At 39.7% G+C, this 25,819-nt stretch overlaps 1 protein-coding gene across 1 annotated transcript in view; it reads left to right on the forward strand.

The window, feature by feature from the left end:
• The window catches only part of LOC122817136, an 84,070-nt gene that overhangs the window by 10,956 nt on the left and 47,295 nt on the right, over positions 1–25,819 (forward strand). Inside the window, exon 2 of the mRNA XM_044090331.1 lies at positions 22,214–22,304. Coding sequence (XP_043946266.1) covers positions 22,214–22,304 — 91 coding nt within the window. The remainder of the gene's footprint in view (positions 1–22,213; positions 22,305–25,819) is intronic.

Below are 25,819 nucleotides of genomic sequence, written 5' to 3' on the forward strand. Positions count from 1 at the left end.
TTAGGGGGTGAGAGGTGGGTGAAGTTGGCACTGAATCGATCTGCCAGGATATTGGCAATATCCTTGGGATCAGTATATTTAATGCCATTCTGTTTTAGCTCAGAGCAGATCTGAGCATTGCCATTTAGATTCTTGAAATAGTTATAGAATGCCTTGTGGTTGTCTTTGGAATCTTTGGCAATTGTATTTTCATAACTAGCTTTGGAGGATTTTGAGGGATCTCAGCTTCTTACTGAGGCTGGTAAGGGAGTTTTTTGCATCCTGGGATTTTCCTCTTTTCTGCAACAGTTTCTTCCTTTTGTTGTAAAGTTTGTTTATGACAGGGGACCACCAGATTGGCTTCTTTTTTTTGGATGAGAGCATCTTGGTTCTATTTGGGATGGCACGATTTATGCATGAGTGGATGTGCTCATACAGTGCCTTGGTGTAGGATTCAGCAGTTGAACTTTCAGCTCCCGTCTGCATGGGTGTCATGAAGTTTGTCACTTCTGACTTTAGTAGCATGAAGTTGGCTTTGGAGAAATTTTTTATGGAGGTTTCCTTACTGGGTGGTGGGGGTGGGATGTGGATGTTAAGGGTGATTAGCTTATGGTCAGACGTGACTAATGAGGGGGTGACCATAGGTGTGGAGCATCGATTTTCCCATGTTGGTAATGACCAGGTCTAGGATATTGGACCCCTGGTGGGACTATGGATTAGTTGATCCAGGGCGTTGGAATTTATGAATTCCAAGCACCATTGGGCAAATGTGTTGGTACATGAGTAGCTTTCCCAGTTAATGGCAGGGTAGTTAAAATCACCCAGTATTAGGGTGTTTGGTTCTATCTTAATATTTTCCAGTATGTTTAGAAAGGTGTATTGAGAATCTTGGGGTATGGTGGGGGATCTGTAGCAACCTACAATTTGGATTGCAGTCTTACCTAGTGTTAATTGCACCTGGAGAATTTCAGACTCATTGTGTTGGGCAACTAGCCTGGTGGTGTGAATATCCTTGGTGAATATTGACACTCCTCCACCTTTAGTGTTTCTGTCCTGCTTTGGTGGCCGAAAAGTGTGGTAAGAGTTGTAGCCTGGTATTGCAGGGGTGCTCCCTGGAGCCTTGAACCAGGTCTCTGTTACTGCACAGATATCGATGTTCTCCATTTTTAGGAGTGACTCGAGAGTGCATTTTGAGGTTTAGACTTTTAGCATCGAGTAGCATTACCTTCAGATTTTGCATGCTTGTACCTGTTACGGTGGTGGTTTTGTTCTTTGAACTTTGCCTAAAAAAGGCACTATAGGGGTGGCAAGAGCCTTAGCCAGAAACCTGAATCTGAGGCGACAGGTGCAGACCATCTCTGGCAAAGCATCGTGGTCTGTCAATCATGTCATCCCAGGCAGACAGATACTGGATCCCCTTTGAATGACACCAGAAACTTAGCCAATTGTTGAAGTCAGTCATTTTGTCCTTATATTGTGGTATCATTCTGGGCGAAGGCAGGATGCTACTCAGGGCTAGGGTCATACCTGCCTGGGCCACATGATCCGAGAGCTCTTCCATGTCTCTCCTCATGTAGTCCAGGGAGGTACGTCTCAAGTCATTCACTCCAACATGGATAATGACAGAGTCATAGTTGTACTTGTTGTGGAGTGACTTGAGCGCATGTGTTATGTGGCGGATCCTGGCACCCGTCAGGCAGCTGACTGTAATTTTCTCCTTGTTCAACCTGGTGAGAGGGACATCAGCGTGCCAGACTATAGAGTCACCTATGACTAAAGTGTTAGGCACATTGTCTTGCCTTAGGGGCTGTTGCTGGGTGGCACACAGGTGTTTTGAACTATGTGACACTGGTTTTGATTGGTGTTTGTTTGCGTTTCAGCTTCAGAGGTCTTTGTTGCTTGGGCAGGTTACAGTTAAGGGCCTCTGCATATGTGGATTTAGTGTTGCTATATGTGGGTGTTGGTGGTGTGGGTTTAGAAGGGCTATGTGTTGCATAAGGCATATCCAAACCTCTCAACTGTCCCTGATTTTGGCTTAAAATGTTGCTCTTCCCCTAATAATCCCTCCGCAAAATAGCAATTTTGGAATAAAACGTGGAGGGTTTACAATTAATAAATAACTGTAATAATCAGAGTTATAGATTACTTTTATTTCAGAAATGCATGTAGATTCTTTTATTTTGTCAGCTGCTTAAGTTAGCAGTGCTAATATTAAAAAAGTATCCCTTCTTTGACAGGTTCCCAGCTGTATTGTGTGGCTATTTTATATTTTTGCATCACATTTTTTGTCCATTTTTCATAAAATTGTGAGTTTTTTTTGGCAAATTAGTGGCAAATCATTAAAGACTGAAGTTAGAAAATAATGATGGACATTTGAGTTTCAGATTTTATACCCTTCAGAAAATTCATACTAATGCAAGACCTACTATTCTATTATCGAAGTTTATAAGAGCAATATTTAAAAATTGTCCCTATTTTTGGGCCTTTGTCCCACTTCTATGTATGGCTTTGTCCAGGTTTCTTGCTCTGAGGGTGAGAGGTATGACGAATGTGTCAGGGCCATCGCAGTCAGCCAGAGACATTTCAAATTGTGACATACTTATTGCACCCCACTCCCCCATGTAGTGACTCTGGATGTGTCCAAGCAAGGCAAGGAGCAGTTATGCAGTGTAAATGTGCAGAGTATCCCCCTATCCAAGGTAGACACAAGTACTACAGTGGCTTTTCATCTGTCCTTGATTTTGCAGAATGTTCTGGTTTCTGTCCTATTTTTATACTGTTGATTTATGCTTATTATTCAGAAAGTGCCTGTTGCTCTATGTTTAAGTAGCAATGCTTTAATGACCATCAGGTAAGCTTGTCTGAGATTGTAAGATGCAAGTAAGTTTTAATAAGCATGTAAGTTTTAATAAGCATACTGTTAAAGAACTGCCAACATTGAAAGCCTTTCTGTTACCATGCAGAGAATACTTGCATAACTAGATAATGTATAAGCCTTGGGTATTGAAATGCATATGACATTTGTAATAAAGGAGAGGATTACATTATTTTAAAAAGCTCATTACATTTGTTGGAGACTTGCAGTCATCATTGCAGGCTTTAGCTGTAAACTAAACAGAATGCCAGTCTATCATGTGTGGTCCATAACATGTGCAATAATCCTTTAAGCAATGTATCTTGAGCTTATTTCTTGTTTGCCTTTTATTTTTCACTTTGATCATGTTTTCCCATGAAACAAGACAGTTGTTGTCAGGCAGCAGGTCTTTTTTGGATAAGAAACATTTTTACAAGTGGGGCTATCACAGAGATTGCTACTTTCATCATGTTATTTGGTACTTTAATGAAGCTGAATATAAATTATAATTAGAACTGCAGTGCAAGGAGAAGTGGTTAGACTTGAGTGCTGCTTGTTTTTCTTATACTTGAGTTTGACTGACATTCCAGTTTGTTTGTCTTTTCGGCTTTACCCAGTTAGAGGTCGCTGCAGCGGAACTCTGGTCCACTAATGATTGACAGTTGATTTTTATGGTGCCGAGTTGCCAGCCCGATGCCCAACCTTCAGCGAAGGCATGCCCATTCACGCATGTCTTTCGGAGGCCACTCGACCGCGGGGAGGACATGCAGACTCCACACAGAAGGCACTCTAGCCGAGAATCGAACAGGTGAACCTCTTGCTGTATTTAAAAAGTAATTTATTTTTTCATGCCTCACACCCTTTTTGTTTCCATCTAGATATTAAGTAAGCTGTCATGCTGCAGCCAATGCATTGAAATTTGTCTTGATTCATTGACCCCCACCCATTCAGCTGTCTCCTGCAGCCCCCCTTGATTTGAAGTCACCAGCCGCCACTGTGAATCAGGCTTAAGCAGGATTTGAGAAAACACTGGCAAACAATTGCTCTCAATATCTGATGTAATATAATATAATTTAGTATTAAAGGAAGGCTCCACTAGCAATACAAATGTTTCAACAGCTATAAATGTCAGGACTATAATCTCCCTCATTACACCACCCATATGAAATCCCTTTTATTTGTCTTAAGTAAAAATCAGCAGTCTCCCATGTAGTTGATATTTTAAAATGATACGTCAGACCTAGTCTATTCTTTCAGCTATATTAGATGTATAGACAGAAACAGGATTTTATTCTTAGCCATTCATATCAATATGCTACCTACCTGTAATATGAAATACAGTAAATAATATAGTGGGAGCACTCCAGGCACTCGAGGCCCAAGCTGTTGAAGACCACTGTCTCGAAGTTAGGGACTCAAGCACCTTGTAACTCTATGCTGATGCTCACCCTCAAACAATATAGGTTTGTGTAAGCAGCCATGGGAAAGGGTGTAGGAGGGAGACGGGGCAGTGAGGGGTGGATTTTAGGCTGTGGAGGCAGGAATTAGGGGTGGATTTTAGGCTGTGGAGGCAGGAAGGGAGTTTTCAGTTTAGAGACTGGGAAGGGGCTTTAGGTTTCGGGAGCCAGAGGGGAGTTTTAGGCTTGGAAAGCTACTGGAGAATTTAGGGTTTTTTTTGGGGGGGGGGTTGGAGTTTCCAGTTTATGGATCAACTGGAGACTTTAGGTTTAGGTATGGGTAGTAGAGGTTTAGGGGAAGGGAGGACGGACTCGGGATGAGAACTGCATAAGAGTTTTAACATTTAGTTTAGGTTAGGATAGGAATATATAGTTGCATAAGGTTGGATATGGGGAACGGCTTTGTACAAGTGGGCGATCAGGCTAGTGGAAGTTTGAGCACTTGCTTTTCTGAGCAAGTGACAGTGAGCAGGTGCCACAGCAAGCAGGTGTGTCTCAAACTGCTAGCTCACAAGCACCTGCAGCAGGCCTGAATATAGTCGCAAAGGGTTAGTGGAAAGAACTAAAATACAAACTTACTGCCACACATCATTTATTCTGTATTTACATTGTTCCACTAGCCATAAACAAAATACTTAATGTCAGTTCATTACTTAATTCCTTTTCCTAATGTCCAAGTTTAGCTCTGAGACTAATAGCAGAGACAGCCACCAAATTGGCAATTCTGGGTAAACATGACAAGGAAATCGGGTCGTATCATCTCCTCCTTTGGAAAGAGAGAGAGCAAGAACTACTTGCTTTGGCATCTTAAGCATGAATGCAGGATGTACAGCTACCACAGCATCTGCCACCTCCAAGCAAAACACTGCATGCATCTGCTTGGTTGTGCTGGTCAGCACAGTGCTGCACAGCAAGTCTCCTGATGTGGCTTAGATTTACTCATCATGACCTTTCAGATGAACCTTCCTCAAATCAGGGAAGTATAAATTTATTCAAAATATTTTTTACTCTGTTATGCTGGGCAGAAAGTCTAGGTCTGAATTAACTGTTGCTGCTTTTTGACAGAAAGTAACTGGTGCTTTGGGTGATTGGCTGACCCAGGAAACAAAGTTCAAAGTGGCTCTCTTTAACATTTTTTTTGTATGTTTAAATAACGGTATCTTATTTACCCCTGTTTTATTTTGCTGGGAGCATTGAGCTGCACAACAAGTCTGCTGTATCTGAGTTTTATTGAATATGACCTTGCTACTTATCCCTTCTACATCCAGAGAAGTGGAATTTACATTTAACTTCTGAGCTGGGCTAATTTTTTACTTTGCTGTGCGGGAGGGAAACTCTAGTCCTGCACTTAATGTGATTGCATTGTGAGTGAAACGGATTCCTATTACAAGAACAAAACTTCACTACTTCGAACTTGTAATAGGAAGCCTCACTTCTGCGAAAGTTCACTTTAACAAAAGTGAACTTTTGCGTAAGTGCACTTCACCGAACACTGCAGCCTGGTGGAGGACATAAAAAACAAGCTGTCCTCCACTATGGTGCGATAGTCACGGACCTTAGGGTTAGGGCACGGGTGAGGGTAAGGGGATAGTTAGTAAAGCTTTTCCCTTACCTAACCCATGCCTTAAGGTTCGTGACTATTGCCCTATAGTGGAGGACATTGCTATGTCCTTCACTGTGCTGCAGCCATCACAGACCTTAGGGTTAGGGCACGGGTCATGGTAAGGGGATAGCTCATAGGGCTATGCCTTTACTATGACCCGTGCCCTAACCCTAAGGTCCGTGAGTACTGCATGGAAGTTCAGTACAACACCCGTTCGTTGTACTGAACTTAGCGCAAGTGCACTTTCGCTGCAGTGAGCATTCCATGCACTATTTCGAATTAGTGAAAATTCGATCTAGTATATGGAACCCAAAAGAAAACAGATTGGTGGGTTGTGTGATTGGCTGACACAGGAAACAAAGTTCAAATTGATTGGCTGTTTTTAGATTTTGTGTTGTATGTTTAAATAACAGTGCCTTTTGCCCCATGCTACATTTTTCCAGGGTACAGTGAGTTGCACATTATGGGGTGTACTGTTCCGCATTTCTGCACAGACAGAAACCATTAGTCAACTGTCGGCAATATTATTTCCCCATATTATCCACCTTTACAGAATCAGCATCTTCACTCTGCATTCAACCTTGCTGCTGCTATTGAGCTGAGACTAGCTCTCAACCAATCGGGGGCAAATCTGAACAGAATCAAATTCAGAAAACATCAGGGACACTTTTAAAATATTAGTTCTATTTACTTGAGGCAATAGCTGAATTAGAAAATGCAAATTAATATACATTTGCTGAAGTAAAATAAGTATTTAGCTCTTAATCTCATTATTTATGAAGCATAATTCACCACCTTTTGTCAAAAAGGCACCAGTGTTGAGGGATTAAGAGGGACAGAGCTAAAATTTGAGTCAAAATCAGGGACATCCCTGAAAATCAGGGACAGTTGAGAGGTACAACAAACTGCAAGTCACCTATTATTGTAAGCCTTAATAGTAACTGTTATTGTAACCTTTATCTTAATTTCCTGAGTACCACTTACTAAGCTGTTGAAACCTAACTCTGAATCCCTTACAGAATTAGAACATCTGTTATTCCTGCCATAAGTATTGCAATTTCAAGTCTGAGTGTAACCTCTTATTCAGGTATTGACTGTAAGCACCTTCATGTGTCTACTGTAACCTTCCTTCCAACTCCAAGAATCAGAATGATGTCCCTGACCTCTTGCAAGAAATAAAATCACCTGGTTGATATGGATGTCAAATCAGCTTTTGTTCCATCTGCCCCCAGCTTCCCAGCACTGTGTCCTTAGGCAGTGTAAAAAAAACCTGCCTGATGCTCAGACAATGAAGTAATACTTCACACACTCTCAATACAACCTGTGAGAGGTTCAGGTATCTTATCAACCATGAGGAAAAACTCTGGCTTAAAACAAAGATCTGCAAGCACCACACTACGTTTCATGTATTCATGTACCTATGTTGATGCTGAAAAAAAAATCACTACCAAAATCTCCTTGATCTTGAAGGATCAAGTCTCAGGATAAATGCACTACAACAAAATCACCGGGTCATGTAACAGAGTAGCTAGCATGCGGGTCACTAACCATCCACAGCTGCAAGCTATGTGGGTCACTAACCATCCACCGCCACAAGCTCAGAGAATACAAGTACAATTGTTTGTTGATTTGGTAACTCCATTCTCAGACCCACATGCACCAGCCTGACAAGGCTGGACGAGAACAGAGTAATAGTTGCTTCTCTGTGCCATGATCCATGATGCTGCAAGAGCTCTTCAGTACCTCACACTGGGCAACTATGACTATGGCTTAGTGGCTGTCTATGTAGGAGTAAATGACATGTCACTTATCCCGAAGGAACATGCAGACAAGATGGCAAACACAGTTGTGTTGGTAACTGACCTCTGTTTAATGCAGCTAAATAAATATTGAATATTATCTGTATACTGTTTGTATTGTAATAATCATATTTCTATAAATATCTCCACATTCAGGTAGCACACAGAACTGCAGAGTCTCGAATGAAAGCTTGCATCTGTACAAAGAAAATCCTGCAGTCAGTATGTGTCTGCCTTGAATGGTACTGAAATATAAGCTGTTTATACAACATTACAAAATGTAATATTCACTGCCTTTATTTTGGCTTATAAAATCCAGTTTAAAGCATCAAACTGAATGCCACTAATGTAAAGATTCAATTATCCTGAATAATTTGTCATTTTACACATTTCTAGTAACACTTATGGTTCCAGAGATACAAATATTTGAACTGTAATGTAACTTCATTTTTTAAAGGCTCAAGCCACACCCACTAGGGCTTCACAGTACCCATTCAGAAGACCTGTGCCAGAGGGAATGAGTTAATTTCATATTTGCAATCACCATCAGCACAGATCTTTGAGCCCAGTAAAACCAGATATATTACCTCCACTTCACCATCTGTCTGCAGACAGAGGATTAGATGAATGTTTAATTTTGTGTTTAACAAAGCAGTGTTTGTATTTTCTATTTTTCATTTTCAAAAAGCATTTAATCTCTTCCTCATTCTGAGGATCCAGAAGAGCTGTTGAACGCTGGGGTGAAAGGGGCACTTTGTAATCTTACTGATCTAAAAAGGGCAATTTTTTAAAACTATTTACTACCACAACATAGGTTCACTTGGAGAACATTTTAAGCTTGGCCAATTTCCCTTTTGGTGCTTGGATTAACATTTCCTGATTGGTCTTTCCTATCCCATGGCTGATTGTGTATTATCCCTAGTAAGAATAACTGATTATGCCATAATTTGAGGGGACCTATGTAAGGGATGCAGCATTTAGGAACTGCCTCTTAGTGGCACAAGGGGCATTCCTGGAGTACATTTTCTATTACCCATCCTTAGATCCAAGTTGCATTTGAATATGGACAGGGATGAGCTTTGTTTTACTTGAATGGATAGTCTGTTCTGGAGCAGTGGTAGCCTCCATAATATATATCAGTATCTCTACAACATTCGGTTTAGATACCTGGACTGAGTATTTCTGATGCCATTTGACTTGCTGATCAGTAGGTCCATCAGTATTTAGGTTGGAGGATGTCTTGTATGCCAGACACAGGTTACTTCTAAGCACTCTGTAGGATACTGAATATACTGAAATCTTTGAGGTCCATGCAAGACCTATTGTTTAGGACTTTTGCATCCTTTTTAGTAAGGTAATTCTGTGGGCATTCCAATTTTTACATGGGTCTGGACAGATGCATGCCAAAGTGGGCATTCTACAAAATGACCTCGAGGGCTTTGTAAAGGGGGGCAATAAACTCTAGATCTAGTTACAGTCAATTTGTTTATAAGCTGTGCAATATAGAAAGACTTATGACTCTGGGCACATGTTAGTCAAAAGTTCTCACTGTACACACAAGTTCCCAAATACCAAACCACTGGTTCAGTTCTCAGGGGGTATTGTCAATTTGGCAGTTCCCTGGAGTAGATGACTTTCCCAACGGATACAATAATGTATTTTTTGGAGTTTGGTTTCAATTCATGATTCTGGCACCAGTTATTGTTTGGGACATGACTTCCTGCATGATTAAGTCATTTGGGGATTCATTAACTGCTCCTAGTTTGCAGTCATCTCAAACGTTGGCCAAAGCCCTTTGGTATTTCTTTTTACTTTTGAGATGTATATGCTAAACAGAAAAGTCTCAGCACCAAACCCTGGGGGACTTCATTGGTGACATGGCTCTTTCTAGAGGTAACTTCCCCTATTTTGATCTTTTGCATCCTGTGAGCAAGCTGGCAATCCAGCTAGCAATGCAAGTGTTTGCTCCTAGATTATTCATCTTTTGTACTATACCTTGACCTGGTCAAGCCTTTTGACACAATCCCCTATTCAGGTGTAATGTGGCGTGAACGGTTTACCATCCTCCATTGCTTTGGTGATAAGTAAAGCTTGAAATTTGCCCATGATTGAGCCTTTCACACTTTTTCTGATTCTTGCCCTGAGAGGTTGAGAGATCGGAGCATATGTTTGACTGTCCCTGATTGTGTCATATTTTTGGTCTGGTCCTCGTATGTGGAATTTTCTAGCAAATTTGAGGATTACAAAGCTTAATGCTAGACACTTGAGTTTCAGACTTCTAGATTTCATATCCTTCAGAAAATGCAGGCTAATGCAAAACCTGTTCTAGCAATAAAGCATACAAGAACAATGTTATAGTTAAGTTCTGCCCCTGATTCTGGACCTTTGATCTTTATCCTGACTCATTAAGGCTTTGGCTATATCCATTGAGCTATGAGGTTTTGAAGTTTAAGAACTGAGCAACAGCTGTTTACCACTTTCAAGCTTAACCTGTTGCATTTTTTTTATTTGTTCAATTAAAGTTCAACAAAAGAACTGGGCAACCTGAAAAATAACAATAACCTAACTGAAGGTTTAAAGTGAGGCAAGAAGCTTTAATAACCTTTTTATACGCAGAATAAAAAAAAATCACAGTATTTTTTTATTCTTTTAAATTAATGTTTCTGGCATGACTTTAAAATCTAACAAAACTAGGACCAGTTCACATTAATGAAAAAATGAGTTTAAGGCAAGGAAGAAACTAACTTCTGAAAACTCAGTACCAGCAAGTTATTCCAGTTTCTTGCCTGCATTGTCTTATTTTATCACCATTGTCATAATTTTTACTGTTACTTCAGAAATGACTGCCCAGAAAGTACCTGGGTGAGCTGCTGCCAAGTCAATTGAGGACCACAATCCACAGAACTGTGCTGACATGTTCAACAATATGACTGTTAGTTTATGGTTTTCACTATTATTTAATAATTATCAGAAGATGGAATGAAATAATGTCAGTTGTAAAAAAAAAAAAAAAAAAAAAAAAAAAAAAAAGCTTTCTTTTGTGCTTTTTTTTTTTTTTTTTACAACTGACACTTCATTCCAACTTCTGGTCTATTATAGTAAATAGTGCAAAATAACAGAGCTGGATCATGGTTAAGTGGGGCCCTAGGCAGGATAATAGATTGGGCCCCCCAGAACAGCCCCTCCTGCAGCAGCCCCCTCCCCAGCCACTCCAGTGTTGCATTACTTGGCTATTTCTCCTCAGTTACCATAAACACTGTTCAAACGTCGGAGTGCATACTGTTTTCTTTACTTCTGCAATGATTACAGATATTGAAGTAAAATAAACACTGAGCTAAATAGTCTCGCAATGAAACCCGACTTAGAATGAGCAGTAAACTTCTCTGCCTTTGAAACTCATTCATTGAAACGGCATAAAAACCCACATTCATTTTGTATCTGACCAGTGGACTGAGTGGAGGACTAAGCTTACCTCTTGGCTGGTTTTACCCATTTTTAGGGCCAAGCATACATGTATCTGATCTTTGATTCACCTTCCTGATTGTATTAAATTATATTCCTTGTATAATACAGCACCACTTGTTAGAATGTGTTTTTAAATTTGTAATTTTGAGCAGTCTTCTGGTAAGCAATGAAACAAAATGTATGAACCAATAATGACAAAACTACCCATTTCCGAAAATTTCAACCATGAAAGGCCACTCAAACTTCTGTCATTACAATCCACCAGCATCAGTAAATATACAAAATTTCTGCAGAAGTCATCCAAATAATTCCATATTAAGGGGATCTATAACTAATGAAGAGATTGCTTCTAGCAAGAAACTGTTTCATCTACAAAGTGTCTGTTGCCCAAGAATAAATTGCCTATGTTGCATTAAAAAAATAAGCTAGTAATATTGCAATAGAGAATGGATGGCAAACTGGTAGCAGGTTCATGGTTACTAGGCATCTCCACCAAAGGGGGGACATTCACAGGACTGCAGCATCTGCTCCCTTTAAAACACAACAGTATAGTATCAGTGATCCATCTGCATACTGTGGGAGTAGAACCCATAGCCTTCTGCATCAAAAGCAAGCATGCTACCCTGTTGTGCTACTAACAGTGTAAGCAAACGTTGTATAAACAGCACTAAACTTCTCTTCCCCTGAAGCTCTCAGCTCCTTGTAAAATCCACTTGACACTCTCTCTCAACTTCACAGCACAAGACATCTGGAAAAAGCCACAGTTTATTTGGGGGGGGACAAAACCAAGGACACATTTTAAACATTGCTTGATTGCTTGTATAACCTTAGAAAGTTGCTAAAATAAAATGTTTTGTTACCATGCATTTCCAGGAAGACTGAACCAAAGGGCTATCATTTAGTGAATTCAGTTCTCAGTGATTTGCCAAAAAAACACATTTTAAGAGGAACAGATAAAAGTATAATCCAAATATTCTGTGAAAAGTTGGACAGTTGAGAGCTATGGACTCGACTCCTTAAATCACAAGTGGTGGTATGGGTAGAGAATTCAGGCTCCAGTTTTCTTGTACTGGAGGTACAACAAGGACACACACTCACCCCCTTGCCCTATGGTTTTGGCCACTTTGCTCACTCTGCCATTAGAGTGGTATTATCTACATATCTGAGGTTAATTTCAGTCACAGCATTTTTGATTCCAGAATCTGATTCATCTAACCCAGCATATTTTGCATGATGGGTTACAGCATATACATTGAATAAGTAGGGTGACAATGTACAGGCTTGTCTTAGTCCTTTTCCAGTCTTGAACCTGTTTGTTGTTCCATACTCTGTTCTATCTATTGCTTCTTGTTCTGCACACAGATTCCTTGGGAGGCAAGTAAGGTGACTCAGTGTCCCCATTTCTCTAGGCACTTGCCAAAGTTTATGGTCTACATAGTCAATCAAACAGGCCTAAATATTTCTGGTCTATATTAGATAGATGAAAGACGAATTAATTAGATAGATGAAAGATGAATTAGGCAAACCCGATATGATCGGCACATAAATGTCGATCTGCAATTAGAGCGAAGGATGGAAATGCTGAAAGACACAATGCCGAGCGGATTTCCCTGGCCAGCAGGGTGATTGTGGGGATGAGGAAATGTATCCTTTTCCCCACTGTAGCACGGTCTCTGAGTTGGTATATGTAAGTAGGGGGTGTGGGGGGGTGCATGGGGCTTGCCCCCCTGCAAAAACGTTAAGTGTTTTGTATTTACATTGGGTTTACCTGCGTATATGGTGCTGTTTCTGGGACTGTGTTCGGCGTTGTGCGTTTCCATCCTTCGCTCTATTTGCAGATCGTTTGTCGCTCTTTTGGTGTTCGCCTATTTCTGCTTTCTTGCTTATAATATAGACCCAATATTTCTCTGCAGTTTCTCTTGCATTGTCCATTACCCAGAGGATGTTGGCAGCTTGCTGTCTGGTGCCTCTGCTTGTTAACCAGTGTATACATCGAACAGCTCTCAGTCTATGCACTGCTGGAGTCTCGTTTGCAGGATCTTGAGCATTACCTTCTTGCATCTGATACAAATTTGTTTCCCAGTCTATTGGCCACCATCATGTTTTCCAAATTTTCTGGCAAATTCATTGCTACAGCATTATTTTATAGAATTTTAAGCAATTCATCCTGAAGTCTTAATTCATGCAGCTCTGTTAGGCTTTCTAGTGGCCATTCAAGTCTGCAGGATATCTGGGTCTACATTAAGGAGCATACCATCGTATGCATCAGTGACGTTAACATCCTCTTGCTCTGTATATTCCTGCCACCTCTTAGTATCTTCAATTTCTAATAGGATGCTCCCACCTTCATTTTTTATCATGCCCATTTTTACCTGAAAATGTCCCTTAATATTCTTCTTGAGCATCTCACATTCTTCCCTTTCTGTTTTCATTTCTTTGCACTACTGATTTAAATATCCCTCTTTATCTTCCCCTGCTATTGAAATTCTAAATTCAGATTGACATTTTTTTCCTGTCTATTGCTTTTATTTGTCATCCTTTTGTAATTCTAAAGCCTCCACTGACAGTCGGAACTGTACTACCACATAAATATATAGTGGTAACTTTAAAACCAAATAAATAAACCACCTTGGTGTTCCACCAGTACAATTTAGCTCTGAAACAAAAGAAACACTTTTAGTCATATATAAAATCTACCCACATTAAAGACCATCATAAAGATTAGCAAGAAACTAAAATGAGTATTAGACCGATGCTGAACATGAACTCAAACTGGAATCAGAAGCTAAAGATAACTACAAATCCTGCTTTGGTTAGAATATGAAACTGAGGAGTAACTGCTTGCAATGTGCAGAACTAGTCCGAAATAGCATTCACCACTCTGACCCTAAAGCCTTAATTAACATACTTAGAGTAACTGTTAATTTTACTCCAGCAACAGTTACGGACATTCCTCAAATCCATGAGCCCCATTTACCCTCCCAAGATCACAATGAAACATGTCCTGGCTGTACTCTCTCAAACTAAAGATACCACTACCATGAGCACAGATAACTTTCTTGGATACCTAACTAATAACACCAGAAATTTCCTCACTGAACTCCTGCACTTGTTTAAATTGAGCCTTGCCACAGGGTATGTTCATGAGGTTTGAAAAACAGCTATAGTGGTGCCCCTTCCCAGAGGGTGAATGCACCACTCTGCCTCTGACCATTTAAAGTGCCCCAACATAACTTCCTCCTTTCACAGGATCATATCCCTTCATTTACCTGTTCATCACCCTCGTTCTAATTTGGGTTTGATGGCTTTCATCCAATAGTTATGTCTGAGTAAATGTATTTTCATGCAAGTAGATGAGGTAGGCCAAAGTACTTTAACACTATTCAGGAAATACACAAACACCACATTAATGACCAAAACATATTCACTCCAGTTTCTAGAATGAATCAGTGATGCCTCATAAGCTAAAGACCATTAAAAACATGTTTTCAATTAATGGCACAGAAAATATTACTGCTGCAAGGCTTAAAGAACAAATTAAAATACTAGAACCCTACTTTAATTTATAATAAGTCCAAGATTTGTTTTTAAAGCATTTAGCATTCATAAGGTCTTATCTATTCAGAAAACCACACTAGTGACGGGCTTTCATCTTTGCTAGCCTGTCACAATGTTCTCATTATAGCAAATGGGACAGTGACTTCCAAAAGAAACAGATACTTGTGCTTCTAAGAAAACCAGGAGAGCATGGCCAGCAGAAGTGTCAGGTACAAATCTATTGGGCTTCGGCTCCATCTGAAATACCAGATTGGATTTCTCATCACAAAAATTGGTGATCAGTGCTCTTCTATTCATAGGTGCTTATTGCTTGTGGCTGACATACCACCAAACAACATCCTAGCAAATGTCACCCAGCTATAATTACCATAAATCAATAAAATTTACAATTCCACAGAATTTTGTTCCTTGATTAAAATAACATTGATTATGCTGTGCTGCAAATCATAGTATGCTCCATTTATGGTGTGCTTTAATTGAAGTGCTGTAAAGAAAATCTTGTAATGTTATACCAATTACATGCTTCTGAAGCCCCTTAGGTAATGTAACTTATTGCAATGCTCTTGTTCTAGCCTAAGTGACAGGGACTTGCAGGGGTAATGGCCTGAATGGCCTCTCATTTGGTTCACTTGCTTCTACTTACGGCTATTAGAAAAGGTCTTCAGTATCACTCGTGTCCAGTTGTACCACCCCTTTTCCTTAGGATTGCTGTATAACTTGAGTCCCTCAAGACTCTCTGGATAACCTCCTTGACTCATTGAGATCATTGGGATGTATTTGCCTCATATTCATCCCTGCAAAGAAGAAAGCTATGACCACTTAATGCTACACTGCATTTTTCAATTATCGCTGTGATTGTTTGCTGGGGTAATTGCTTGAAATTTGTATCTCAGCTGCATAATATTGGACCATCTTTGGTCCAGTCATTAGCAGTAATCAAATCCCCATTACTATTTGGGAATAGCAACCACTTCAAGCACTTTCTGCCACTGCAGTACACACTTTGGTCTTATATCAGTTAAACTACTATGATTCCATCTACTTTTGGCTCCCACATTGTCAGACTGATCACAGCTGCCGCATAAATCTGCAGCATGGTGTTGCTGACTGGAATACTCTATTGTCATATTTGTCTTCTGCTGTGGAACCTTCACTGGCTGCCTCCTTGGAGCTTGTATTTCATTCAAGGCTCTACTTTTTTCTGCCCTGTGTGGTTTTTGGATTCCCTGCCTACCTACACCTTTACCTACCTCTTCTGACCCTCTACTTGGCCTCCTTAGGACTGCTGAAAGTTCTCATATGGCATCTGCAGCATTTGGGATATTGGTCATTTTCTTACTGCATTATATGTGCAGTATTTCCTATAACTGTAGCTTCAGGGCCGACATTCTTTAGAAGGGATTTAGGTGGTCTTTCATGACTTATCTTTGAACAAATGTATAAATGTTTATGGGTTCCTAGGTAATTACTGGGCTAATGACCCCAGGGTTTTTTAAGCTTTGAGATGATTCCCAAGGGTGAGAAATAAACCCTGTACCCCATTATGCTAACCCCCAATTCTTTATTTTAGTTTATAGTTTGCCTCTTACTGTTTTTTTTTTATTTGTCCAGAACATAAGACCCAGAAACTGTTAGCCAGGGCTAAGGGTGTTAAGCTTTCTGTTTATTGAAATCCCGTTCCTACAGAGGAGAAGCTGGGGCCTTGGATATGGGAGGAAAAGTTTATACTTCTTCTTCTTGCTATGCTATAAGGGCTCTGGTGCCAGTTTCACATGATGAAATAAAAAACTCTCCCCTTTTCACAAATGAAAAGAGGAATTGATCACAGTATTGTTTGTATGTTATGATTTGAAAGTTACCCGGAATTTAGTCCTGAACATGAACAGAGTGGGTAAGCATTGTTTACAATGTGGTTTTGCCTGCCTAGGTGCCTCGTCTGGGGTGGCTGCCACTGGGACATCCTCACCCCTTGAGCTGACGTAACCTGAACATGTTAAAACAAGGTCTTTACATGTTCCTTTAGATGCTCCTTTACAATCTGACAATTTGGACACGTGTTGTCTTAAAGACTGAGACAGACCAAATGGAAGACTACCAGAGCTAATAAAGTATGACTGTTAAAGTTTTTGCAAGTCAGCCTCCAAAGTTTAGGGGAAGTGTGGACGATCCTTGGGCAGTATCCTTCTTATGATTCCCCAGAGAGGGGGAAGGTCTAGGCGTGGTAGGGCAGAGCTCAGGGGGCTCTTTCCGGCCTAGAACAGGGGTGAACTCTGCAGGCTTGGGTGCAGGGGCAGGGTCAGTCCTTTACCGTAAACAGACCCAATGACCTTCTTTTCAGCTGCCATGCCTCGTGGGGCAACTATGCACCTTTGGGAGGTGCAGGCCAAGAAAAAAATTGGGAAATTACAGGACAGGGATGATCCTCACATGAACACCCACCACGGGGTTGTTTTTTTTCCTTGCCTTGCCTCTAGGGGCACCATGCTGGATGTTCCTCCTCAGAGAAGAATAAGAATAGAATAGAGGGGTTTCTCTGTTGCTCCAACCAAAGGGGCCCATAGCCTGACCTCTTAGCCATCCATGCCACTGGGATTTTATTCTGTTCTGTTCTACAAAGTACCCAAAGAGGGAAGAACAAAGACCAATTTTCTATTGATGGTCCTTTTATCTATCATCTGGACATTCCAGTTAAAAGGTTGTGACAGCTTTTATTGCTTTACCTTTACAATCATTTGGATCATTGGATGAATGAACTTCTGATCTCACCTTTTACCTTCATGTTCCCTCAGTTGCAGAAGTTGCAAAAAGTATCTGCGTTTCTTTCCACTTTCTCACCTCAGTTCTGCTCATTGCCCTTTGGCTTATCTCTTCTGCAGTGTGAACAAAGTTCTGGCTCCAGTGATAGCTTTCTTCTTCAGACTAATAGATATCTATCGCCTTTTGACCACTGCCTGATTCTGGCTCAAGGAAAGGAAAGGCTTTGAAATTTTGGTGGGTGTGTGAGACTGAACATAGTTAATATGCTTCTTAATAAATTAACAAACTTAAGATACCCCATTATGCCAACCCCCAATTCTTTATTTTAGTTTATAGTTTGCCTCTTACTGGTTTGTTCTTTTTTACTTTGTCCAGAACATAGTTAATATGCTTCTTAATAAATTAACAAACTTAAGATAGACATTTACTTACAGTTCTTTTGGAACATTTTTATAACAGTCTCTCACACAATGGTCTTTTTGCAGTAGGGACTGAGTCATTTAAATCACTACATGGATTAAATACAGTGCTGGTTATGTGATTTCTGTAATTAACATGGATTTCTTTAAGGCATGCACATAATATGGTTTAATTTTGTATGGGGATGCAAATCTCTTCTAATTGATCTGTTTCAGCAACAAAGACTGTCCCTTTTGAAACTTTTGTATTACCTGACTCTTGGAGTTTGCATATTGGCTCATAGATTAGTATTAGGCTAACTGTCCTTGTGGGCCATTTTAGCTTAGCCAGTTACCCCACATGAGACTCATACCCTGCACCTTGCATCTGCAAGGTAAACACCTTCACCATTATGCAATCTCCTTTGCACTTTTGCTCTGTGCATATTTTCTTTACAACTTTAGCTTCTCTCATGATCGGTAATGTACATAATTTCATTGTTAAAACTCTACACTTTAAAAATGGTTGCAATTATTTCTGTCAAAGGATGTGTAGAATTTCTGTAGCCATCTTACACAACAAACAATTTCTTCATAGGATCATTTTAATGCTCGCTATTCTGACGGTTTTTCCAATATGCCATTTGTATCCAAAAATGTGCATGAAGCACATGCCATGCCATTAACGCATCAGCATAAGATTTATCTTTCTCACAATGGCCTTGTTGCCAAAATAGCCAGAGCTGATTGCTGTGAAAAGGTAGACTTGAGAGATTTAATGGGAACGGTTATACCAAACATGAAGAAAATTCCTGTCTAGTACTGGATAGTTACAGAATATGATGTTACTGGTTCAGCAAGAGGAAATCTTAAACACTTGTCACGAACATCAACAGGTTATCTGTATTGTTTGGACTACAGAAATCCAATACTGATTTCAGTCCAACATTTATGGGCAGATTAGACATCTAGAGTAACACACTATCATTACTCATTGATACCCTGGCAATCATATAATAGTTTGTCTATTACGCTGTCTTTATCCGAAAACCAGATCTTTTCCCTTACTGGCTGTTCCTTATTGCTCCAAAGTGAGCTACTTGTACAGTTTTTTAACTTTAACTTTTCTACAGTGTTTGTGGATATTAATTGTGATACTAGTAGATGGTTACCATTTACATAACTCATAATTTTATCTTTACATTTCTCATACATTTTCATCTAGTTTCTTTCTTATTCCAGTGGTATTACAAGTATGGGGTGGGGAATCTTGTCTGCCTCTGGAACAGCCAAGAAGGGGATATAGGGTCCATAGGTAGAGTTGCCATCCTGTTTTTTTTTTTTTTTAAATTATCTGAAAATGGAGCTTTTTGTCCATTTCGCCAGTAGTGTAGGCGTGCGACCTATTTTTTCAGCATTTTGAAGCACTTGAGCACCACTGTTTCTGCGGGATCAGCAGTGTTTGTTTACAATGTCAGCACATCTACTCACGGATGAGGAGTGCTGGCATTTAACAAACATTGTTACCCCACTTGGACATACCCCCCTGTTGCTGACAGTCTGAGAGGCACAACATGGGACTGAAGAAATAACATATTAGGAAGAAAAATGCAGAGAATCAGACAATTTAAATAAATGTGGGTGATCTTACAATGCATCTTTTCAAGAATTTACACTTTGTAGAAAACTGATCTGGAAGGTTTGGTGATGTGAAGATGAATTAGCAGTACAGTGAAACAATTTTTTTGGCAAGCAGGTAAAACAAATGAGTATCATACCTTTCAACTGTCTGATTTTGCTGAACATCCCTGATTTTTCTCTATTTTTGTAATGACACTCAAATTTAGATTTTCTAGTAAATCAGTAAGTATTACTCAGTAATGCTAAACATTACTCTTGCTTCTCATTGTTCAGAAAATGCATGTTGATGCACAACTTAATGTTTTAATTAAGTTAATTGATTTATAGTAATATTTACAATTATTCCTGGTCTGCAGTCTGCCTCCCACTATTTCTGGCCTTCTCCAGAATTCTTAAGCAAAGAAGTTCAGAAATATGGCCATATACTTCTCAGCTATCACCAATTTCACAGAATGTCTGACTTTGTCTCATATTTTGGTTTGTTCTTAAAACTTGTGGTTTTAGAAAATCTTTGACTGCAGTCAATGAAAAAAGTCAGACATTTGAATTTCAGACTTCATACCTTCAAAAAAAAATCCATGCTAATGCTATGCCTGTTCTAGCAATTTTCTAAATATGTAGTATGTTGCTGTTTCTGGATCATAGTCCCCCATTATTTTTTGGCTTTATCCCTAACTCTTAAGCTAAAAAGTTGAGAAGTATATATTGACACTGGGCAATGGATGGTTTTGCAGGCAGGGCTAGGCAAGAAATTGTATTTGTGTGAAATGGATTTGAACTTCATTACAATGACTCTTTTTTTTATTTTATTTATTTTTTTAATTTTAAATGTTACTCCACTTGGATATTTAAGAGGTACACACATGGTACAAGGGCCAGATTTGGATATAATGACTGATTCTGCTATCATCAAATTGCACTCCTTAATCTGGGTTTAGAAGACTTGTGTACATTTGTTTTTTTATCACACCTAGACATGTTGAGGTATTCATAGTCGGCCATTGAAATGGCTGCGTTTGGGTAGGTATTTAGTAGTTGCCTGACCTGCACCATTTGAAGATGTTTTGGTTTTATTAGAATTCACTAATTACTGGATAATTATTTACATACATTTTCAGACAGTAAGGATCAAAGTTCAAACTATTAGGTCAATATAAAAAGTATTCGTTCTTTTGTCAGACAAGAATTGAGGAACTTGCAGTTGTTTGGAGGGGGTGTTAAAAAAAATTCTGTTTAGGTGGTTCCAGGTGTCAAATCCACTAGCAATACCACTGGTGATGTTAAAAATGATCTGCTCCAGGTGTCAGATAAGCTAGGTACATCACTATATTAGTCCATATGACTGTCATCAGATTCATTTGTCCCAGATATCCCATAAATGGGCACTACCCAGAAGGATCAACCCTGAGTGAAATAATTATATAACTAACCTTTTTCCTTAATATAAGATAGATGTAATTTCCGTTCTAGGACTTGGTTCATGTAATGTGTTCCTTTCTTGGTTCTTGAGTGTTGTGGTTCTTGAGTGTTGTGGGTTTACCAGTTTTCCTTGTATCAGTATCTTTTTTGTCATAGGATCTAGCCTAGCTCTGGACACTAGGTGCTTCCTTGTTTTTAGTGCTGTAGCCCTTAGTGCCACCTCTACTGGGGAAAATAGCCCTTACAAACATGGTCCAGAGGGGGATAAGGATACCCCTCTGACCACTGACCATAGGCAACTATGTACTGATCCCATCCATCTGACCTCTCCCCTGAGTGCACTGCACCATACCAGGCTTATGCACACACATTCCTGTACATGCCACGGTCATCCAGAATGCATGTAAAAGATGGACAGCAGCAGTATGGCCATAATAGTGCCTCTAAAAGTTGATAGTATTACCCAAGACTCCCACAGCGTCTTCATATTTCACCATACCTCTCAACTGTCCAAATGTTCACAGAATGCCCAGATTTTTGCCTCTGATTTTTGGTCTATTTTAACATTGTAGTTTTCTGGATTTTTGCAGCAAATCAGTGAGGACTAAAATCACTAAATGATGGGCATTTGAGTTTGACTTCATATCCTTCAGAAAGTATACGGTAACACTAACTTTTATTCTAGCAACTTTGTTTATAAGGGCAATATTTAATGTGTCCCTATTTTGGGGACTTTGTCCTTGCATTACTTTTGGCTTTGTCCAGATTTTTTGTGCTAAGAGGTTGAGAGCAATGCCCCTCACCCACCAGGACAAGAGACCTGGTCCATCAATCCCTGTGACTCATCTTTTATCTTGCCTTCCAATCCCAGGGATGCCAACTGAATGTCAGATGTCATTAGCCCAGTCAGACATAAACCCCATATGCCAACAAGCCTTAAATTGCTTTAAATTTAATTTCTTCATTACATTGGACACGCAAGGAACTGCAGAGAAATGCATAAATTCCTCAGTGTTAATGTATTTATTAATAATGCATCAATTGTGCATTTTTTACTGGATGCACTGAAAAGGGGTCACTGCCTTCCAGCTAGCCTGACTTCTTGAAATGTAAGAATTACTAAAAAAGTAGCTCTTTGATAACACCACTAGATGCATTAGTCTGTTTTTGCATTTTTCTGCAATTGTTCTTTACTGCCGCATTGTGGATATTTTTCAAATGAAGTATCAGAATATTTTCATCTAGTCCAATATGTCTAAAACTGTCTTTCTCCATTGTTTCAGATGTTAGCCTTGCCAGCATTTCGTATTGGACACTTCCTGGCCAAAAGGGGCCTTCCTGCTTTTGCCAGCATTCGAACTGCACATGGACATGGTAAGAGGTGAAACATGAAATTCATTTTATGCAGTAAATACACTGTATTTCTTAAACCTGTGTGATCTACCCTCATCGTAAAAGTGATGGTCTGTGCTGACAGAGTTAAAGCTCTTGAACTAACAGAAATAAAAGTAAACAAACCTAAAGATCAGCTGGAAAACAAGATTGTATGTCCAGGAAATAGAATGCATTTATGGCCAACTGCTGGACATCTCTGTTTCCTGGCTGCAGAATTCTAGATGGAGACAAAAATAATGTAGCGGCAAAGGCCACGTGTCAGGGGCAATTGTTAAATATTATTTCACTTAAAAAGTTAATAGGACTGGTTTTGCATCAATATGCTTTATCTGAACGAAAAGTGTAAAACTCTCTCTGGTATTATTGACTGTAATCCACAGTGATTTTAGCAAAAAACTAAAACATCTGAGGTACAAGGCAAAATATTAGGCAAAATAAAGAATGTTGTGCAAAATCAGGGACAGTGGAGAACTATGGTGCTAGCAAACAAGGATTTTCTGAAAGGAATCAACTGATGGACCTAAGTTACTTTTTATTTTTGTACTTGTGTATTTTAGTTTAGATATTACACCTAGTAAATGAGTCTTAACAGTTTTGGTTCTATATAGCTGTCATAAAAGGTGCCATAACATTACTTTTCAGGAAGCAGTAGTTTATATGGTAGGCTACTGTACGTCATAGCTTAGAAGGGCTAGTGATGCTGAAATACTTCCTTATCCTCCATCTCTGAAGGGCTAGTGATGCTGAAATACTTCCTTATCCTCCATCTCTTCATACCGTCTCATTTACTTGCATCTTTATCTTCCACCCCCCCCCCCCTTTTTTTTTTCTGCACCAGCTTTAATGCCATTCCAGTGGATATAATAACTGTAAATATATACTATACTTTTTGGTAATCATTCACTACAATTAGCAATCTTGATATTCTACCCCAATGGCTCAAATGTTTCTCGCATACAATTTCCATTATGATAGAATATCTGTAACTCTGCATCACTTTTTCATAACTTTTACTATGTTTTTATACTGCTCTTGTACTGCTTGTATGCTGTATCTTGTTCATGAATTATTTCATCTGTGCTGTACTTGCAAAAGATGACTTGGATCGGTGTACTATATATAGCCTATTTTGAAAATGTAGATCCCTACAATCGTATCCAAACTATGATGGCAGGGGGAGGATCATCATGAAAAAAGTGGTAGAGAGGATCATCATGAAAAAAGTGGTAGATACTCAGACAGTACACTGGTGGAGAAAACTGGCACAAGGGACTGAGCAACAAACAAGGGCAGCTCAGAGCACAACTGGGTAGCATTACTAAGAAATGCAGCCAAGCGTGGGAAAGAAGAAATAAGAGCTGTAAGCAGTGGCTGCATGAGGAGCCAGGTCACACTCTAGTATGAGACATGGGGCAGTGACAGGACAGGCTAGAACACAGAGGTACCAGAGTACAGGTTGTTTAGAAATGGCAAAGGGGAGGGGCTGTATTTATCTCTTAACCTAGTAAGCAGGCTTTACCATCTACCTCTTTCAAACACAATTCAGGCCATGTGGCATAAACACAATTCAGGCCATGTGGCATAAACACTACCTATCAATCTTATTAACACAGTAAACTTGATAAATTAGGCAAATGGTAAAATGGCACACTTGGAATATAACGTTCCAAACATCACTTTAATATGAGGACTTAGTTTCAAGAAGCCAGAAGTTGACACAAGGCTTCCAGTTATAAATTCTGAGATTCATAAGTCCCAGAATTACAAACAAAAAAAAGCTGCAAAAATGTAGGAGAATAGCAAATGTTAAACTTCACTGCTCTCCTTTAAAGCTGTTTTTTGCTAGGGGCAAGCCATCCTGTCATCACACCCTTGAATTCATATGTACAAACTGTCACCATTCCTGAGGGAAAAGGAAATGCTCCAGGAGACAACAGTATCAGACATGGTATATGTAAGTCTGCATTTTTGCTCGTTCAGTCTCACTATGCACAAACCTGCACCAGGGAGCCTCTGGGTATGAAAGTTACCCTGACAAAGCACATCGAACTAGTAAAATTACAAATGGGTGTCACATGGGAAGTGAATGGCAAGGGAGTTATAGTGATAAGGATCAAAGCTAGGGTAAGACCTCCTGCAGTTAAGGTGGAGGAAGGAGGGCAAATACTGGTGAACTGACACTGCATCAAACTCACAAACATGTCAAATTAGGAGGAGAGTTTGAGACTGGGGAGAGAATAAAGAAATGCAGGGCAATAACCATGGAGGATTGGAACTTGAGGAGCAGGCATTCATCCCGAGCTTTATAGCAGAGGTCTTGGACCATGAAAGGCTTAGTTGATGTGGACCTGTACCATAAGAGAGAACTCTGGATGTGGTCCTAACAAAGCAAGAAAATTGCAGGTGAAGATTTCTTTAGTTAACAGTAATGACGGAGCTTGTTTTTCCCATTGGATGGTGCACTATCAATCACAAACACAATGTTAACGTATTTCAGTGGAATGGATTATGCTAAAGTGGGGGACAGTGGCCAAAGATAAATTAAGGGACCAGAGGCAAACTTAGTTGAAAAGATGGCTTTACATCACAGCAGGTCAAAGGCCTGACTGGCTCAGATGAGCCAAGATTGATTAGCTACCCACAGCAGGACAAGAGGGTGCGACCAGACAGCTAGCACCTATCTTTAGGGAAAAAGGCAGTCTAGTCTGCTATAATGCTGCCACCTACTAGTGACGGAGTACAGATTCAGTTTAGCTTCCTGAAATGTGCACCTTTCCCTTACAAGACGTGGTTGCAGAGAAGCCTTCCGTGGGGCGGTGTGTGTTGAGGGGTGACATGCCATATGGGACTACTCATGCACATTAAGGAAGGGGAGAAAGCACAGCAAGCCCTTAAATGTGCATATGCACATTAGCCACAAGATAAAATTTTCATACAAGTAAGAAAAACACAGTTGCCCCACAGATGACATTTGAGTAGCACTCCACTCTGTTATTGAGATGCGAATATGGACTGGAGTTAAAATTTTAAAAAGGAGAGCTCTGGAGAACAAATCCAACAGCAGCATCTATAAAAAGGTTGTCATACAAACTTGGGTGTTATAGATAATGTATTCTATTAAGAGGAGCTGAGTGATTTAGACCATGTTTTGATAAGAAAATTAAGGCTATTCAAAGAGGAAGAAAAAGTCTAAGGCAACATGAGGGAATGACAAGAAGTTAGTCAATGCCTGGAGCTGAACTAAAACTACCGACATGGCAGACTTTGCCCATTTATGCTATTAAGGTAAGCATTTGTCAAAACTCTAATAAAGCTCCTGAAAACATACATGAAATAATTAGCAAGACAGCAAACTGGCCAGTTTAACACTGTTGCAAAAATTAGTTTCAGAAAAGTTTTTTTAACAATGACAAATGCCTGAATGGACCTCATCATTCCATGAATATTGTGATGCAGAATTGAAAGTAGCCTCTGAGTGTGTGGGAGGGATTGAC

This window comes from Protopterus annectens, chromosome 12.part0, assembly GCF_019279795.1.
Source record: "Protopterus annectens isolate FY-2018-M chromosome 12.part0, PAN1.0, whole genome shotgun sequence".
In the NCBI taxonomy this organism is placed as follows: domain Eukaryota; kingdom Metazoa; phylum Chordata; order Ceratodontiformes; family Protopteridae; genus Protopterus; species Protopterus annectens.